The following is a 15,512-nucleotide window of genomic DNA, read 5'->3' as shown; positions in this document are numbered from 1 at the left end:
AATCAAACTCATGTGGGATTTTTAACCTGCCTCTTCTCTTTCAGGTGGTCCCGACAACCAGGTCCACTTTGAGGGGTACCAGGTCTCGAATCAGTGCATGGCGCTGGTTCGAGATGAGTGTTTGCTGCCCTGCCGAGATGCACCAGAGCTGGGCTATGCCAAGGAGTCCAGCAGTGAGCAGTATGTGCCTGATGTGTTCTATAAGGTAAGGGCTGTGTGCTGGGGGTTGGGGGGAGCTGCAAAAACAGCTCTGCCGCGTGTCTGGAAATCAGTATGGCAAGCTCAGGAAAGGATGTCTTTGAGGTCTGAACTATTTTCAGTAGTAACCGTTCACCACATGTCTGCAAAGTAATTGCATAAGCTCCATTTCCCCCTCATAAACGTGCTGTTATGGTTTCCGGTGCAGCAGTAGCCATTGGCTGTCCAGCTTCTAAATGAGGTCTGCAGTGATCCACCGAGAGCCCGTAGCAAGTGCTCTGAATTCACCTCTTCCGTATTTGTTGGCAGTATTTGCCATGCTTCTCTGTTGATTTTAATCCCCAGCTGAGTTCAGCTTCCTCCACTGCACAGCTGTATGATGTGTGCTAGCACAAATGGTGCGGTGAAAACGATGGGTTCCTTATGCGGTGCCAGGGATTCGCTTGTGTATGACATGCTTACAGGCACCAACTGGGCAGTGGATGCAACAAAAGGTAGCATAATTCGTGCAGCAAGAGGAGAGACAGCCCTGTGCATGCTTCTCTGTAAGTAAAGGAAGGTGCAAAGGCTTTCAGAGCAAGGGCAGGACCAGGGTGTGCCCCTGGCTTTCTCCTTGAGTATTGGGGTTACTGCCTGTGCCCAGGTCCTGTTCTTGGGTCAGACAGTAAGCTCCAAAAACTGGTACTCAGGAGCAGCGGGATACGTGCATCCAGAGCGGATCCAAAATACTCTTACGTGAAGCGTCATGCAAGAGCGCTGCTGGTAACTTTTCTGCTGCAGTTTTCGGTACAGCTTGATGAATGGACTGTCATTATTCCCTTGACAGTTGTTTCTGGAGATCTTCAGGCCCCCTGTATCTGCAGGGCCGAGTTAGAAACTTGGGGACAGGATCTCTGTGGAGGCTAATAGCACTGCTTCTCAAACGTGTGTATGTTGGTGCCCCGTGAGCAAGCCAGAGGAATTAATTAATGGCACTGCTTGCCAACTAATTAGCCATCCATCACCCAAGTTAGTTATCTCATTCTTGTCTGTCTGATATACACAGCCCGCTCAGCCTGCAGCACTCCTGCCGCCTGTATTAAAGCCGTCTGTTAAGGACCATAGGATAAGTAAAGCTACCGTCATTTGGGACGACAGAAATGAGCGTATTGTGCACCAGCGACAGAAATGGAGCTGGTCCAAATGCTCTTGTATGCCCTGAACCTGGGACTGGGAAATGCTGGCCTGGGTGAATTAGCCTGTGAGACTCCACCTTCCCTCTCCACCCCTTAACTGAACTGCTGAACTGCTGGCTTGTCTTGAAACCACCTGAAAATGAGGAACATCTCTTGGCTAAATTCAGTGCTTGAGAGGAAAGGTAGATGGAATCCGTGCCTTTTTCCTTAGCACACAGACAGCTTGCTCTTAGGAGCTGATAAGCCAGGTCCAATTTAGATACAGTGGAGCTCGATTGTGCAAAGGTTGGCCCTGAATGCAAAGATGAGATCATCTCCTGGCGTGCTGCGGTCCTGCTCCAGAGGAGCCCGTGCTGTGCCACAGTCAGGGTGCAGCCTTGCAGGAGGTCCCGTAGGTCTGTGTCCCACATGTGGGCCACCCTGGGTGTTTGGAGTAGCAGGAAGCCAGTGGGTGTTCCCATAAGGTCTTCACTCCCATTCGTAATCTGAAGCAGGGAGATAAACAAAATGCTAACTGATGGCTCCAGCCTTCTGTGGAAATTTCCATGAACCACTGATTCACTGGGTCAGGCTGAAGCTTATTTCATATGTTTTATAACTTCTATCCATAATTGCCTTTTTCATGATGTGCTCAAGGAAGGCTTGAGGACTGCTCTGGTGGGTGTAATTGTCCTTCAGCCTTAAACGTGTTTGGCTGTAGGATCTCTTAATTTTTTTGGAATGTTCTTAAATCAACGGAAAGCTTAGTCACTCCTGGCTTTGAAAACCTTTGGGGTCTCATTAAATGTGCAAGGCTTGAGGTCAGAGACACTACCTCATAGTTACTGGGTTGGTGACAACAATGGTGTCAAAGCATTGGTTAAATACAGTATGAGGAGCAGGAGTCCAGTGCTTGGCCTCATAGCAGAGGACAGCTGCTTCATGGTGCAGCGCCCTGCTCCCCCTTTGCAGGAGCTGAGCAGCTTTGTTCCCAGTCCTTGATGTGGGGGTTCCCCTGTGTGTTGCCCCGCCAACTAGCTTTGGGCAGAAAGCTGCACTTTTGAGTAGTTGCTACATTTTGTCTTGGACTGAGAAGCTATCACTGGTAGAGAGAAAAGTCCATATATATATTTCTATGTAATACACAAGTATTCATTTGAAAAGCCCTTTAGGATGAAAGGAGCCATACAAATTTATTCTAATTGGATGAGAACCAGAAGGCCAATGTTTGTGTAGTGTGGATGTATTTATAGAACAACTATGCATCCAGACACAAGGCAAAATCTATTGAACTCTCGTATCTGCCTACAGCAGGGTAATGCAGTAGATTCACCTTTGGCTTTGCGAATAGGAAAAGGTGCTGCTGTTTTCATCTATAGCAAAGTGTAAGCCAACAACTGTGCTACAGTCACGTTGTTCGAAGAAGACATCTTGTACCTCTGCTCGCAGTAGGTGTTGTTACTTCAGCAATGACTGTTAGGAAATGCATCTGGATTGGTAATGCCGCAGGCGCAAGAAGGACCCGCACTGCAGGCAGGAGAGCTGCAGCTTCAGAGACTTTACTGCACAGGCGAAGAGGTGCCTGGAAGGAGAGCAACGGCTGTCTTTGGTCAGCGAGCTGTTTTTCCACGGTTTGCACCACGTTTTGTGTTTGTGGAGTGGGAGCAGGGGGCCACCGCATCCCCTGGGGCTGCAGCTGTTCCTGCCTGAACGTGACTCACCTCGATGGTGTGTTAGCATAGATGGGCTTTTCTTCCATGGAAATAGGAAAACTGATGGCACCAGTGTTGTCCTGCCTCAGGAGGCGAGGCGTTTTTCCTAAGCCTCTAGCCTTGTGATTTCTGTATTTCTTTACCATTCTCTTTATGTTGGCCACTAGCCCTGCTGCTTAGAGGAACCACCCCAGTGGAATTGGCAGTATGCGCTTTCTACATGCGGCCGTTGCTTTCCTGGCTCATGAAGGCTAGAGTTCTGCTCTAGTGTGAAAGTCGAGGGCTTTGGGGACCATGAGTACGAGTTACTTTTCTCCAAGATGCCTCCCCAGGTAAGATTAGCCAAAGGAAGAAAACATCCCCCTTGGCCTCCTGGGTTGTCTGTGAAGCGTCACAGCACAGCGCTGTTTCCAATTCGAATGTTGCACAACCGGCACATGCTTCTTGGCGAGTTCGATGCAACGAAACTCATGAAGGAGTCGCTCTTGTCAAGACACAGCCACACAAGTTGGGGTAACCGCTCTCTTTGTGAGTAAAGGCGACGAAGTTGCGATGGTCACTTCACCCTGTTTCTCTGCTGGATGAGGGAGATCCCATCTGAACATTACATATGGGCCATTTTCCATTCCCTGTCTTCTGCCCTCAAGCAGTCTCCTTTGTCCATCTGGTTCTAGAAAATAACTGTATTGAATTTCACTAAGAATGTACCTCCCAAACTGTGGGTTCATTATTCAGAGCTGAAGTTGCTTGCAGATGGTGCTCAGTGCCCCAGCTGGGTGTGATCCTTCCCGTTGGGCTGCCTGCACCCTGTGCTTGCTGTCCACCGGCTCCCAGCTCCCTGTGGTCAGTTTGCCGAGCCCATAACTTTGCAGTGCTGCAGCGTTGCCTAACTCTGCTCCCCACACACCTGCATGCTCTGCTCCACCGTTAACTTCATGGGTGTCTCGACCTCACACCGAATGGGGGAAGGAGGTTGCTGTGTTTTACGGACCCTTTGAAACAATCGAATAATTGGATTTTGGGACTGGCTGGCTTTGTCTCTTATCACAGGTATTTGTGTCAGCTTAGTGTAAACATGAAGATGTCATCCTTGCAATGAATTGCGTTTTACAGCTGCCTGGAACATTCCCCCAGAGTTTCTTTGCGATGGTGTAAGACAAAAGCCCTTTACAATGGCACCAGTGTTGTGAAAGAGCCCTTTGCCCTCGTAGAGTCCTGCGCGTGCTTTGTGCATTTACAACGGCTGAGACAGTGTCTGAGCCTTGGCTTGTCATCTGTTAAATAAAAGCCAGGGCACTGCTTTTATTAGAGCCAAACGGGACCTCCGAGCAGGCTGTCCCCTGCGTGGCACGCTTTGCTTCCACCCATTCGCTTTGAAATCCTCTTCCCAGGGAAGACATGATAGCCAGGCTGCGTGCAGGCTTTTGCAGGGAGTTTTCACTAACAGCAAAGGACTTCCCCTGGCTGGCCTCCTACCAACGGTTCGTGTTGGACTGGAAAAGCCTTCTTAGCCTTAAATGTCCCAGCTGCTCTGGGGAGGAGGATGCTTGATTAGCTCACAAGGAGTCTCCTGAGAAGGGTTTCAACTCTCACTGACCTATCGCTTGCTCTTAGAAAAGTCGCTGCATTTCTGTGCGTCAGCTGCTCTATCTGTGCAAGGGGGCAGGACTGCCCAGTAAAGCCCTTGGAAATCAGCAGAGGGAAGAGCAAGGCTGGACTTTATTAACACACAGAAAGGACAGACAGCTGCTCAGCTCCACGGTACCTTCGGCAGAGTGAACCCGTGGGGAAGACTAACAGCATGGGATGCTAACGGCTGTCCAGCCCTGGGACATGGAGCTGGAGCCTCCCTCCTGGCTGACAGCTGCCTGGGCTCCTCGCTTGACTGCTTCCCTCACCCTCGATCGAAAATCCCAAGGCCACCCAGAAGCCTTTCCCACTGCAGCCATCCTGCAGTGCTGCAGAGGTGTGTGAAGCGGCCGGCCGCGGTCCCTGCGGGTGCACCCATCCTTTTCCCAGTTTGACCTCATCCGTTCGCAGCTTCTGCCTGCAAACAGTGGTTTGAAAGGCTCTAATCGTAGCGCCTGATGCAATCTCCAGTTTGCTTCTGTCTTCGGGATGATTCATTGTCCAGATCCTCCAGGCCTTGCTGCTTGATATTTGTCCAGGAGCCAAATACTTGCACCTTCGTTAACCCCTTCTTGGCCTCCTTTTGGAGTGGTTGCCACTGGGCATTCATGGCTTTGGGGGTCTCAGGTTCTGGGGCTGCAGCAATAACGTGCCAAGAGGCGCTGCTGGGGCCCCAGCGACTGCCGAATTCAGGATGAAGATGTCTTTCTCCCAGCAATTCTCTCAGCTTGACATTTGTTAAGGCCTTTAAAACTTAATTGCCTAATAAAATGGTGCATGGGGGTTGGAGAAGAATGCTGGCACTGGAGGGGGGGGGCTTTTCTCTCTGGGGAGGGGCAGGGTTGGGACATGTCCTCGACTCGGGGAGCGAGGTTCCAGTTTGGTAGTAACACTCTAGTGCATGTCTTGAAGGCCTCAGCAGCATGACATTAAAAAGAAGGCATTTAACATGGAAATCCCCAGAGGCGGAGATTAAAGCGAACAGGTGCTGGAAAAATGTTTCTGCATATTAGAACTTAATTAGATTTGAAAATGAATTCCAGATGGGCTAATTATGTGTGAGTTGTTGCAGGTTCTTTCTTGCAGGGACAGGATTGTGTTTGGGAAGCTGATTCGGTCTGATTGGATTTGATTCCTCACTCTTGCGGTATCACCGAGATCTAGAAGCAGGTTAGCTTTCAGGTCCTGTGATCTCCCTGAAAAGGCTCCACGTCTCCTCCTGCTCCTGTCAGAGCCAGAGAGATCTGAGGCCACGAGCCACCAGGCTTGTTGCTGAAATAACCACAGGGCCAACAACCTGTCATGTTCAAGGAGAAAAGATCCTTATCGGAATTGCTTTTAAAAGGAGCTTCAAAGACTGGAAGCTAGATTTTTTACAAAGGGAACTGTTCCTAGGGACAGAGGATGCTTGGGGAGGGGGCTCAGGAAGGGGGGCTGTTGCCTGGAGGGGAGCAGCATGCCAGAGCCTGCTTGGGCGATGTCCGTCTGGGTGTACCGGGAGAGCAGAGCGTGAGAGTGGCGTGCTGGCTGCCACACCACATATTTGTGCTGTGTAAATACTAGCGTAACCAAGAAATGCTGATAGCGGGGGAGTGGCGTACTCCGGGAGAAAATACAGCTTGGGAGAGGAGGGTGTCAGCCGTGGGCAGCTCATTCTGATGCACAGTGCTTACTGGCTCGGCCCAAGGAATGCTGCTCAAAACCCCGCAGGGGACCTGCTGGAGGAGTGGGGGTCACGGCCTCTCGCCGAGGTCCCCCAAAGCCACCGAGGTGTTGGGATGACGGCTCCACCAGTGTGCGGCGGCTCTGGGTCTGCCTCCAGCCACTGGGACTCCTGAGAGCTCAGTAAACGTAAACTTTAATGTAGGGTCCCTGATTGGAAATTATGGGTGTATGATTTATATGGGGCTCAGTGAATGATTTATAACAAGTTAAGTGATGATTTAGGTAGAAAATACAACCCCCTCTTACAGAATCTTTAATGAAAAGTGTCAGTTCTCATGAATTTATTTCTGAAGCTGTGTTTGAACTCAGCATGTTTGACATAAATCACGTCTAATTGTCATTTTATGATTAATGAACATATGCTGGCCATTTTTCTCCATAATTAAACTTTATGTTCAATTCGTCTGGCAAAGCAAAACAAGTTTATGCATTGTGATATGCTGGCTCTTCAGGTCTGTGTATGAGAAAGTGCCTGGATTTCCAATTCCCAAGCAAGAGCTGGATGAGAGACTCGTGGCCCGTTTTGCAGAAAGTCAGGTTTGCCTTGGCTGAGAAAGCAGATGTGGCACTGTCCCTCCCTTTTAAGACAGTACTGCTCCTTAAATGGCATTTGCACTTCTTAGATAATGCTAGGCACCTCTCTGGTGATGATGACTGAGACAAACAAGATCAAGGTTGTTCGTGACCACGCACTCCCTTAGCTCACGAGGAAACAGAGGTCCCAGCTTACCGACTTATAGAGATCCCTAGCCCCAAGGAGCTGCAGGGAATTGGGCAGCTCCGCACCACCCAGCCACATACGAGCAGGTTTTCCACACCCTCAGTGATCTGCCAGAGCTAAGGATCCCCGGTGTCCTGTGTGGGCGTCTCCAGGGCAGGATCCCTTAGGCTTCACACGACTTCCATGGTGAGGAATAATTAGACTCTTCTTTTTTCAGGACATAGACAAGTTTGGCAACGAGATCACACAGCTGGCTCGCCCGCTCCCGGTTGAGTACCTAATCATAGATGTAAGTATTCATTGCACTTGTTTGCTTTCAGCAGGGGAAGGTCAGGGCGGAGTGAAGTTCTTAACCCACCTCTAAAATTCATATTGGAGGTGATTCATCAGAGATGTTTTCTTTCTTTCTCCTTTTCCCTCTGCTGCCAGGCATTTCTAGCACAGAGGTGCAGGAGGCAGTGCACTCTGGGGTAGTTGCAGTGCTCCTTGGGATCGGTGTGGTGCCAGGGAACACAATTGTTTCCTGGGAAGGCACTGCCTGGTGCCTTATCACGGCTCCAAACTGGCACATAGCCACGCAGCAGGGAAAGCAGCCAGCCCCACGGATACGTGTGCCGGGCGCTACCTTACGTGGAGCTAATTAGAAAGCTCCAGTTGTCTGTCTCTTAGCAGCAATTAAGAATCCATCTCCTTTTAGTGACTCAGCAGACCAGGTTGGTTGTACAGAAATGCCTTTTCTTGGGGGAGGGAGTTCACGCTACAGCACAGCTTGGCTGGAGCAGGGCTGCTGCCTGCCTGCGAGCGAGCGCTGCCAGGCACTGGGGCACAGCTCTGCCCTTTGGCTTGAAAGGAAACTGTTACGGTGTGGAAGGCAGGAAAGCAAATAATTTGGATGACAGATGATATTGCTGGAGTTAGAGGTGGTGCCAATAGCGATTAAATCCACCCGGAGCAACTGGTCTGGTCCAGCTGCCCCTGGCACAGGCAGTGTCCCGTGGGCGCAGGGAAGCTGGCAGCCGGGAGGCTTCCACTGGCTCGTCCTTCTTCCCCGTTTATTAGCTGCTGTGTTATCAGAGCAACGCTCGGGCTGACACTGGGATGTGTGACTTGCACAGAGAAATGTCATGTCCAGAACAACGGGCCCATTGTCTGGAGCCCTCGGACACCCCATGCTAGTCGGCAGTGCTGGAGCATATTTATTACTCAGGTAGTAAAGGCATCTGTTTCCAGGCTACCTGGGGTGTAATTAAGATGAAAACAGATTGATGGAACCTGCATTTAGGAGCAATCTGGAAAGCTGCATTTCTGAAGCATCTTGTTTTGTCTCTTTTAAAAAAAAAAAACAAAAAACAACCAAAGGCATTATTCCAGTTAATACTGTCCTGGCAGGTATTTCTGCATCTCTGCTTACAAAGGGCCTCACCAACACGGCCCAGCAGTCAGTAACTGACACCAAAGCCTTAAAGCCCCCAGAATCGGGACTCGTTAAAATGTCAGAAGCTGGCCCAAACACTGGCTTGTGAGCTCAGTAACGTGGGCGCAATGTTGTATTACCCTGTTCCCCATCCCTTTGGCACAGGGTGCAAGGAGGAGGCAGGGTGAGTGCACCCAGAGCGTGGGGTGACTCTGTTCAGTGAAGTGCAAAGGTGTTTTCTTGGCACCCATTCCAGCCCGAGCGGAGCAGCATGGTCCCCTGGCTACCCCGTGGCCAGACAGAGGGGCCATGGTCTCCCTTGCTACCCCTTGGTGTTAAGGTGACACCCCCAGCAGCAGCAGCAGCCTGGTATGAGGCAGAGCTGTGCTGGGAGCTGCTGGGTCCTGGTGACCTTTGCAGAGAAGGATGCTCTCCACAGCATCGTGCTGTGCTCTTGTCAGGGCTGAGCTCAGTACATCTCCCTCCAGCTTCGTTAGAAACGATTGCCAGGAGTTAAGGGGTGTGCTGATTGAATATTACTTTAAATGTAAAAAGCCATCAGAAGATCCCTGCTGTAATTGCCTTAGTGTCTTCCTGCCTGAGCTCTAACGCGTAGCCGTGGCTGCTGTCACCTCTCAGGAGCCTTGCTTCCCATATCCCACTTGCCTCTCCTGCTGTCAGCACTCTGATCATCCTTTCTTGGATTTTTAGATTACTACAACTTTCCCCAAGGATCCAGTCTACACTTTTTCTATTTCTCAAAATCCATTCCCCATCGAGAACCGCGATGTGCTGGGAGAAACTCAGGTAAGGAGTGATTGATAACAAAGCTGTGTTTAATACAGGTAGGCTGTTTGTCTCCCTTGCCCTTACTAGTATCTGCAAAGGGACGGCTGCAATTGTGCCCTTAAATCACCCCATTGCGGTTCAGTCCAGTGCTTGCCAAACACCTTCCTGCACAGAGCAGCGTCTGCATGCCAATCAGCCAGTTGGACGCCTTGCTCCCTGCCTGCTCGGTGATGGGGACCAGGGCTCCTCACTCTGTGCCAGGGCTGATGCCTCCCAGACAGCACGAAAGAGGTCGGGGGGCTCCAGCCCCACAGTGACAGCACGGGACCCACTTCTCCCAGACTCTAGGGTCTGTTGCTCCAGCTCCGAGAGCACTGACTTCTCTTCCTGAACAGATTTTTAAAGCGCAGAGGCCATTTACTGTAAGAGGCCCATAGCATTGAGCAGGGGCAGCTGCTGGACAGCTCGAGGCACTCGCTGGGTGTTGCCAGCACACAGAAGGCTCGAGTTGCTTTAAAGCAGCAACAGCTTGTTTCTCTAAGGAGGCTGTGCCAAAGATGTCAAAGGCTTCCCTCCAGAAGTCATCACAGGAAAGGGGTCTCTGCCCGTTGTGGCTCTGTGGGCAGAGTGGGAGAGGTTGGCTGTTCAGCGCCAGCTTTGGTCCTCATTTCTGAGGACGCCCTGGGTTCAAGAGCAGAGGAAGAGGAGAGGATGGGGAAGAAGGGGCTGCTTTGTCCTCACCTGCCTCTTTTCCTTAGGGACTGGGCTTTGAGCTGAGCTGACTGGCCTCTGTTCAGCATCTTTTGGGTCTGAGATCCGCTCTCTATGTGCTGGGGTTGTTCAGGTGCTCAGATAGGAGAGCTAGTGTGGACCCAAAGATCCTTTTCTCTGGAGGTTCTCTGGAGTTAGCTGCAACTCAGTGAGCCAGCCTGGGATCTGATTTCAGGAGGGTCTCTGCACATTGCAGCCAATGCCCAGAAGAGACAAGAATGTTTTAGTGTTTGTTAGTGGGTTCGAATAGAAAATAAAGTTACCACATGGGGGAGAAGTGACTTCTCTTTATTACTTTCCCCTCTCCCTAGGACTTCCACAGCTTGGCCACATACCTGTCCCAAAATACTTCCTCCATTTTCTTAGACATCATTTCCGATTTCCATCTGCTCCTCTTCCTGGTCACGAACGAGGTCATGCCTCTGCGGGTACGTAATGGGGAGGAAAGGGTCACGTCAGCGTCGCAGTTCCCAGGGTCCTGAGCTCCTCCTGGCGTGTCACCTACATGGGTGGAGGTGACCAGCTCAGCCTGCCACCCCCAGGCACGTCCCCCCTGCTGGGTGCCTGTGCAGGCAGGCCATGCAGCTGGCCCAACGCCTCTTCTTCCAGGCTGAGCTGCTGGTAGAAGGTTTAAAAAGTCAAACCAAAGCCCCCGAGTAGACCAATAGTCTCAACACGCTGCTCAGAGCAGTGAGGGGGTGGTGGTTGTTAGCACGGTCACAGACTGGACAGAGCCAACTTGGCTGCGGCTCTGAGAGCTGGAAACATTTTTAAAAAATATCTCAGAATCAGAAATTCCTGTTATAATGATAACAAGATCAGAGCCCCCAAATCTCGGTGAGGCCAACAACTTCCTCGCTGTGCAGCTCTGCCACTCTTGGCTGGGCACCGGCAGCTTGGCGGATGCCCAGGACCCCGGTTCACATCTGCACTGCCGGACCTTCCCAGTATAAGCAGCACACCAGCGAAAAGGGCCACATGTTTGCCAGAGGCTTCAAGGGCGCCGAGGACTGCGCATGTGCGGGGCAGCCAGGCTGACCCTGGGCAGCTGGAGATCAGGCCGGGGCTGTGTGCATGGCCGGGGACGGGTGCTGGCACGCTCTAGCACAGCGGGTTTGCACCCCCAAGAGTCAGGCTCAGCCCGCAGCGCCGGCACACTTTCCTGCACCGGGGAGTGCGGTGGTCGACTGCAGCCTGGTTAGGGGATAACCTCCACGCAGAGGAAAGGGAAGTGTTTGGGTTCTAGGGGTATGTCTGAATGCTGGGGAGAGCAGAAGGGACAAACTGCGTCTTGCTCCTTGCCCAAGAACCTCACCTCAAAGGGGCAGCAGCTCAGACTCACAGTTCTGTCTTGCTGTGGCTAGTGGAGGAGGGCAGGGAGGCACTTCCCTGGTCACAGCCCCAGCCTAGGTGCCGGAGGAGTGTCCAGTGCTGATTTCCCTCTTACGAATTCCAGGACAGCATCAGCTTGTTGCTGGAAGCTGTAAGGACCAAGAATGAGGAGCTCGCACAGACCTGGAAAAAATCAGAGCAGTGGGCCACCATTGAGCAGCTCTGCAGTAAGAAAGGGGTTCCCTCTGGGAGGGGTTCCCTTGGGCCAGGGCTGGGCCAAGCCAGCCGGCAGCTGCGCAGTGCTGCTCTCAAGCCATCGTGGAGGCTGCTGGAGGGTCGGGTGGGAGGAAAGCTGTTCCTTGATCCCGAGCAGTCCCCGCTGCACCTCCCGGGACCGGGCTTTGGGGCTGCACCGTGGATCAGCAGTGCTCATCTGTGGGATGCTGAGATCTGCCACCACCTGGGAGCCTCCACCGGGTGCCAGCCTTGGGGCCAAGGGCAGCATTTCAGCAGGGAGGTTCTCACCTCGGTTGGGATGGGAAACTTGCTCTGGGTTTAGGCAGGGGACCTGCCTGTTCCCAGCACTTCTCCCCTGCTCTGACTGGACTCTTTCTCTCGCAGGCACAGTCGGTGTCCAGATCTCAGGACTACAGGAGTACGGTGCCATGGGTGGCTCGACACACGCTGTGTCGGCGGCCATGTGGGCCTGCCAGCACTGCACCTTCATGAACCAGCCGGGCACGGACCACTGCGAGATGTGCAGCCTGCCCCGGACCTAGCCATGCCAGCGCAGCGGCAGACTCCAATACAGAGCAAACCCCCGAACAGCAGGAGTGGTGCTTGTCCCTTCCCCGTCCTCCCTTCTGCTTCCCCCCATCAGCCCCCGCCCCGGGGTGCGGAGCCGGGCAGGGGGTGGCTCCAGCCCTCCCCAGCTGCTACTCGCTCCCTTTCAGGGGCAGCCCCATAGTCGCAGCAGGAGCCGGGCGCCCTGGCTTTATCTTGACACCGGTCCCCGGCCTGGAAAACCAACGCTTAACCTCAGCCTTCACCCAGTGGGGCCGGGCTGTCTCCCCACCACCCCCAGCTGCTGTCCTAGCCTGCTCCTGGGTGAGCGCTGGGGGCTCTGTGGCCAGCTGGGACACCTCCCTCCCTGCCTGCTTGCCTGCCCGAAGCAGCCTTCCAGCGTAGCAGAGGTGACGGGGAGGCTTTGGCATCTCCCTGCTCGCAGCTTTGCTCCCTTTTCCCTGCCCGCGTGGGTGGCTGCCGCCAGCCTTGGGTGCCCAGTACCGACAGCTTTCGCACTAAACGGCCGAGGCAAGAGCGAGCAGACGACTGTTAACAGCGCTGGGCCAGACGGCAGCTCTGCCAGGCTGGGCCCCGTGCGCTGGCAGCGCTCCCGGAGCAGGACTGGCCACCCCCCACCCCCCCGCACCACTTGGCACCAGGCAAGGGGTGGGCATGTGCCAGCTCTCGGCTTGGCACCGCTCCTGTGGCACGCACAGGACCGAGCGGCAGAGGTGTTTCGGCACCCGGCTGTGCATGCTGGGGCTGGCGCGACTGCCGGCTGGGTGAACCCCCGTGTCCTGCCGATTCACTGCAGGGGCTGCGGGAGGGCTGTCCCGTTCCCCCCACTGGCCCGTGTGCCACCTCGCCCCGCAGAGAGCGGTTCAGCTCCTGGGGAAGGTGCAAAGCGCCTTGGGCAGCAGCTCGTCCCCTCCTCCGGAGCGAGGCCATGCGGGGGGAACCACATAACTCGGGCACTCACCTTGCCTCCCGCATACCGTGGCTCGGCAAGGGAGACGGACCCCGCAGCTGGCACCTTCCCCTGTGCTGGCATCCCCTCTGAGCACATCCTCCCCAGTGTGGGGCCAGAGCTGAGGGTCAGGCCGGGATCTTGCTGCTCTCTTTCCCCTTTAGACCCCAGCTGGGGGCTGCCCCGTGCCAGGGTGCCAGGCACTGGTGGGGCTGGGGAGGGGGCAGGCAGATATTTGGGGTGTCCTGGGGGCTCGGCCCTCCCATTGCAGGGCCTCTGACCTCCTGCCCCATCCTGGAGACCCCCTGCCCTGGCGCTGCGGGTTTGGGCCATTGTTAAATCCCTGGGGCAGCGGTTCCAGCACTGCCCCATGCCCTCATCGTAGGAGGGAGGGCGTGACGCCCCATCCTGTGCCAGGATGGCATTGCCCCTGCCTTCTCGGGGCAGGCAGCGTGGCAGAGACCCCCAGAACTCCCGAGCCTGACGGCCTCCCCCGCCCCTCGCTGCTGCCGGCGAGCGCTTGCCCAGGCTCTGCTGAAGGCCTTCATCCCACCAGCGTTAGCGGAGCGGCTGCCCAGCCCCTGCCACGGGGCTGGCGGACTGCGGTTTGCTTTTTCCCTTGGTTTGTTGGTGTTTGGGGTTGCAGCGGTGTGCGGTACCTGGACTGGACTGACCCAGGTGCAGGGTCTGCGAGTAACGTTGAATAAAAGCACCTGAAACGAGAGCCAGCGCCATGCCTCCTGCGCTCTGTTACCCGCCTAGGGGCTGCGACACTCCACTCTCTCCCAGCAGGACCGGGGGAACGCTGTGCCCCATCACCGGACAGTCGGCACCCTATCCCCTACCCGCGGCTCTGCCGCAGCCGGGCGGTCTGTTTGTAATCAGCGCCGGAGCCGCATGCGGCCGGGCCCCGCGCCAGACCAGCGGGTTGAAAAGGGAAGGCAGGAGCCGTGCGGAGCCAGAGCCGGGGGAACCAAGCCCGGCAAGCGGCTGCCTCGTCCGCGCCGGCCGGGACCTCAGCGCAGGTAGGAGGCAGAAGGGGCTCCGGTGACACTGGGACCCACGTGCCCAGCCTGGCTCTCAGGGACACGACGCCCCATGGCCACCCAGCCTTGGGGTCCCTGTCCCGGGGCTGTTGGGGACGCAGTGCCCCGGATCCCTCGCCAGGAGCTGGCCAGGGCCCTTCTCACCACGCTCTCCCCTGGCAGCGCCATGTCACGACTTCTTCCCCTCCTGCTCCTCGCGGTTCTGGGCTCTGCCGCCAAGCCAAAGCAGCAGCCGGCAGCGTGGGATGACGGAGCAGATGGTAATCCCCCGCTACACGGGACCCCCTCCCTGCCAGGCAGGGGCTGCCGGTGCTCGGGTACAGGCAGGGCCAGAGCTTCCCTGCCCAACGGCGGGCAGCTGCCCCCAGGTGTGGGGTCGGAGGGGTGCTGGGGTTGGGGTCCTGCCTGCGGCCGGGCTCCTGAGGCCGCTCGGGGGTCCCGTCCCAGCCAACTCGTCCCCTCCGGTCCCCGTAGCTGCGAGGGTGCCGGCGAAGGGCTGCGCCAACCTGACGCTGGTCCTGGACAACTGGAAGTTCGCCATCACCTCCCAGATGAGGAACCTGCTGCTCTTCGACCACCAGAACGTGCTCCCCGACTATGGGAGGTGAGGGGGCCGCGGGGGGCCTGGCAATGCCCCTCCGGGGGTGGGAGAATGATCGGTGGGGGTCCCGCACCCCTCACCTCTCTCCCCCCCCCCCCCCCAACTCCCGGGGTAGGATCCGATCGCTGTCGGGGGCCCTGGACGATCTATACCGGGACTTCAGCTCCCTGAAGGAGCAGCTGGGGCGGCTGTCGGCACGCTTCGCCGAGGTGGAAGCCTTCGTCGACCAGCTGAGCCGGGCCCGAGGTCCTGGAGCCCCCCCACGCCACCGGGGGCTACCCCAGCCGGTCCGCAGGCCCCCCAATACCCCGCAGTAGCCACCCCCGCACCCCAGCATCAGCACTGGGGGGGGGGGGCACCCGACATCAGCTTAAGGAGCCTCAGCCAAGCCCGGGGTGGGGGTCCATCCCAGCGGCCGGGTCATGCCCCCACCCGCGGGGAGGGGGGCGGCTGTGGGTCAGGCCCATGCTGTGGGGCAGGCCTCTGCCCCCCCCCCGTTCGCCATTAATAAAGCCCCTGTCACCAGCATCGTCTCACTCCTCTCTGCGCCCCCGAGGTGGGGGCTTCACCTTCATCCCCCCCCTCCTCCTCCGGTACCGACCCCGGGGGGGGCGTTGGGAACGGACCGGCCCAGGTCCGCCCATCACGGCTTTACGGCCTGTCGCAA

General features: G+C 55.7%; 1 protein-coding gene across 1 annotated transcript in view; it reads left to right on the top strand.

The window, feature by feature from the left end:
* NPLOC4 (nuclear protein localization 4 homolog (S. cerevisiae)) overlaps nt 1-12,952 on the top strand; it is a 28,605-nt gene extending 15,653 nt beyond the window's left edge. The window contains exons 12-17 of the mRNA XM_010578721.1: nt 45-205; nt 7,357-7,428; nt 9,265-9,360; nt 10,425-10,541; nt 11,570-11,672; nt 12,067-12,952. Of these exons, the coding sequence (XP_010577023.1) occupies nt 45-205; nt 7,357-7,428; nt 9,265-9,360; nt 10,425-10,541; nt 11,570-11,672; nt 12,067-12,224 (707 nt within the window). The 3' untranslated portion in view covers nt 12,225-12,952. The remainder of the gene's footprint in view (nt 1-44; nt 206-7,356; nt 7,429-9,264; nt 9,361-10,424; nt 10,542-11,569; nt 11,673-12,066) is intronic.
* The last annotated feature ends 2,560 nt before the right edge of the window (nt 12,953-15,512 follow it).

The sequence above is a fragment of the Haliaeetus leucocephalus genome, unplaced genomic scaffold (assembly GCF_000737465.1).
Source record: "Haliaeetus leucocephalus isolate CR32 unplaced genomic scaffold, Haliaeetus_leucocephalus-4.0 Scaffold646, whole genome shotgun sequence".
Taxonomy (NCBI): domain Eukaryota; kingdom Metazoa; phylum Chordata; class Aves; order Accipitriformes; family Accipitridae; genus Haliaeetus; species Haliaeetus leucocephalus.
This window is presented reverse-complemented; position numbering and strand designations above follow the sequence as displayed.